This window comes from Phaethon lepturus, unplaced genomic scaffold (assembly GCF_000687285.1).
Source record: "Phaethon lepturus isolate BGI_N335 unplaced genomic scaffold, ASM68728v1 scaffold30391, whole genome shotgun sequence".
NCBI classification, from domain to species: domain Eukaryota; kingdom Metazoa; phylum Chordata; class Aves; order Phaethontiformes; family Phaethontidae; genus Phaethon; species Phaethon lepturus.
This window is the reverse complement of record NW_010518966.1, coordinates 5,158-8,754: the sequence shown is the minus strand read 5'-3', so window position 1 is coordinate 8,754 and position 3,597 is coordinate 5,158. Positions and strand designations below refer to the sequence as shown.

The following is a 3,597-nucleotide window of genomic DNA, read 5'->3' as shown; positions in this document are numbered from 1 at the left end:
CCCGCCTGCGAGCTGGAGATGGTCCCAGGCGGTGGCAAGGAGGCAGCCTTCCCCGCTCTCCCTTGCCTCTATCTCCCCCAGCTGTTTTCCCAGCATTGGCTCTACGTTCCCTCCTGCTTTGTCCTCTGCCTCTTCCCTGTGCCCTCTGTCCCAGGCTTTGCTCCCAGCACCGGCTCTCCCAGGCTGGAGTGGCTGTCCAGCTCTGCCGGGCCATGGGAAGGGCCTGGCTGAATCCCACGAGGTGCTCCGAACACTCATCGTCTTGCATTAGCACCTTGCCTGCCGTGCCCGGGCACGGGAGCCCTCCTTACGCGACGTGACTCCAGCGGGCTAGAAGTAACATGCCTCCGTGCCGGGGTGCCCGCGGGCAGAGCTGAGGTGCCACCTCCTCACAGGGGCCATCACAGAGCCAAGAGGAGCACTGGGTTTGGGTGCTGGGGGCTGTGCTAGGCAAGCACCCCGAAGCCTATGGGTGCTGTGGGCACCCCTTGCCTCCCCACGGCCAAGACTGAGTCTGTGCTCCCCACCCTCCCTGGGTACATGCCTGCTCGGGGTATTGAACAAACTTCTGTAAAACCAGAGGCTTTAATTGTCGTCTCCAGCGGAGTGTGAAATGGAAAGGGTGCCTTTAAATAATTTTAGGCCTTAAGGAGCTTTCTCATGCTATCCCGTCAGCCTCCGGGCTTTCCCAGCTGCTCCGAGCTGCGCAGCCAGGCTTGGATGATTAATGAGTCTTTATAGGACCCCAGGTGATAACGAGCAGGTTCATTCCCTTTTTTTTTCCCTCATAAAAAGCCTTTTACCAGCCTTCTACGAGCCATAATGTTAACCAGTATAAAAGGAGGAAGGTTTGCGCACAGTTTGGAGAGTTACTCCTCAGGGGGGAGTGGTGAGTGGTTTTGGAGAAGGTCTGTGTTGAAATGAGAGACCTGTGACAGCAGCCCATATAGTTTAGATAGATTAAGATTTGATTTTCTTTTTTTTTTACTACTGTCAGCACACCAAGCCACTGGGGGTACTAAGAGGAGCCAAGAGCATCAAACCCATCCCAGATTCAGAGGACCAGGGGAGGCGGCATATCAGTCATCAGGGCCCCGTGTCCCCAGCGTTAGCTGTCTCTAGTCAGCTGGAAATACAGGCAAGGGGAACTGGAGGCACACCAGCCCAAAGTGTTTAGGAGCTGGGCTTTAGCCGAGTTGTTTTTCATCTCTCTCCCATGTGTTTACAGCTGTCTCCTCCGACTGTCGCAGCTCAGCGTGCCTGTCCTGGGTGCGCAGTGCTGGCTGGTGGGTGCCTGCTGCAGGGGGTGCTGGCAGGGTGCTGCGGCGGGCAGCTGGCCAGGCAGGGCTTTGCGCATGGGGGCTTGGGCAGAGGAGGAGGAGGAACTGGCCATCCCTAGCCATCCTCCGCCTTGGCGGGGCGGTGGGCCACCTCCCTGCGGCGGTGGTCAGGAGACATGATGAGCCTATTGGCACGATGTCAACGACATCAGGGCCTCCAGACAAGGCTTTTAGGGGTAAAATTGGTCTAGGATCTGTATAGCCTGGAACTGGCTGGTGTGTTTGCTCAGGCTGGCGAAGCGTTCAGTGCAAGCCCCTGCTGTGGGGCGCGGCGGCTGGACCAGGGTGGCTGCTTGGGGACCTCTCCCATCCCACCGAGGAGCCTGGGAGACCAGGGCTGGCGCCTTCCTTGCCGCTCGTTGGTGTTCAAGGTGGGTCTGTCTCTGCAGCCCTCCCACCAGTTGGCTTTCCTGTGTTACCAAGCTTTTGGGTGTGAATTGGGGATATTTGGGTGATGGGCTCACTTGGGCCAGCCCAGGAGTATGTTGTGCTGCTGCCAGCTGGCACAGGGAGGTGCCTGGGGCGCAGGGCTGTCCCCTCCCTGGATTGAGGTGCACTGTAGTGAAAGGAAAAGGGGTCCAAACTCTCCCAGTCATCTCCCCTGCCTGCCCTAAAACCTTCCACTCATTTTTGGCATAAGCTAGAGGGAAAAAGCCACTGGCTGCCATCTGCACCCCAAGGACATTGAGTTCCAGGTTGATTTTTATGAGCAATCAACTGGCAGATTCTCAGTTATCCTCACAGCCGATTTTCCTGTTGACCCTCCCTGTTTCACACTGGCTCCAGCCCCCTCTATCATAACCCTCCCCTTTGTCAGACAGAGTCTGACAGTTTTCCTTCTGCCGTCTTAAATTGTCCTTCCTCTTCTCTTGGATTATTATGGGAGTAACATGTCCTTTGGGGTCAAGCTCTAACAGCACAGCCCAGATTCCTCCTGCCCTGAGCCAGCTCCTTCCTCCCAGCTCCCAGACCAGAAAATGAGCCTATAATTGAAATGCTAGCAGATGCTCTGAGTGGAAACAAGCTACCAATTAAAGCTGTTATCCCTGTCAAAGAGCAAAGGGAGCAGCCCAGCTCCTGCTCAACCAGGGAACAGCGTGTCGCTAGTACTGAAGTTTGGGCATGGCTTCACAGAAGGAGAAAAGTTTCTTGAGGGAGAGAGGCTGGCGATGGTAGCCAGGGAGGGTCTGACAGCAAGAGGAAGCCCGGGCATTGCGAGATTTTTCTTTGGGGCCCTTCTCCCTTTACTGCTTCCCTGCTGTGACATCCTGGGCCAAATTTGCTGTTTCTCTTCAAAGCTGTAAAGGGAAGGAGCTGTGGTGCAAACCACTCAGCTGCTTGGCTGAGTGTTACTGCGGAGGGTCTCTGTTATTTCCAGAGTGCAAGGACAATTTATTAGGGGTGAGGACTGTAGGGGTGCCTTCCTTGGGGGTTTGGGACCTCCTGGCTTCGCTTTCCTTTGTGTTGGACAGTTCAAGGAGAGCAGAAGGTTCCCAGTCTGACTTGTAGTCCAGCAGGTCAGAAGCGTTAGTGATGAAGTGGTCTCTGGTTTTCTCTGTGTGTTGTGGTGGTCTCCGAGGCCACCCTGGGCAGTTTTGCCCCATTCACCATGTCGTTGTCTACATACAGCAGTGAGTGACGCCTGGGACATGAGCGGGTCACCATGTCCTTGCTCAGGGGGTCCTCTTCTCTGCTCGTCCTTGCAGGCAGGAGGGAAGCACTACCACCCCACCTGTGCCAGATGTGTCCGCTGCCACCAGATGTTCACGGAAGGAGAGGAGATGTACCTCACAGGTAGGGATCCCGCTGCGGCCAGGAGCGGGGCATAGACCAGCGTGGCTCTGCGGAGGTGTGCTGGCTGTGGGAGCGTTCGGGGTTCAGGTCCTTATGGCGGTCAGTGTGGAAAGGGTCTTTCTGTGCAGCAATGCCAGAGACGACTGCTCCGCTGCTCCCCAGCCCCTGTGCTCTTCCTGGGCTGTGTGGCAGTCATTTCTCTCCATGAAACCTTCCCTGCCCCTGAGATGGAGGAGACTTTGTTCCTCGTTGGCAGCCTTTTGCTCCCTGCGAGTCTCCTTGCGCAGCTGGGGAGCGCTGCCGGGCGTGCCTGCATGTGTCCCTGGCCTGCGCCCAGCGAACAGAGGTTGGGGTGGGTGCAGGGTGCCTGGGTCCCCGCTCTCCCCAGCCCCAGGGGAGGGTGGTCCAGGACCCCTTCCCTACCACCCCCAAGTCTCTCCGTCCAGGTTACACTGTGAGCAGC

General features: G+C 57.0%; 1 protein-coding gene across 1 annotated transcript in view; it reads left to right on the top strand.

The window, feature by feature from the left end:
- LOC104628348 (actin-binding LIM protein 3-like) overlaps window positions 1-3,597 on the top strand; it is a gene marked incomplete at both ends in the record, with an annotated part of 20,351 nt that overhangs the window by 11,725 nt on the left and 5,029 nt on the right. Inside the window, one exon of the mRNA XM_010296897.1 lies at window positions 3,047-3,134. Coding sequence (XP_010295199.1) covers window positions 3,047-3,134 — 88 coding nt within the window. The remainder of the gene's footprint in view (window positions 1-3,046; window positions 3,135-3,597) is intronic.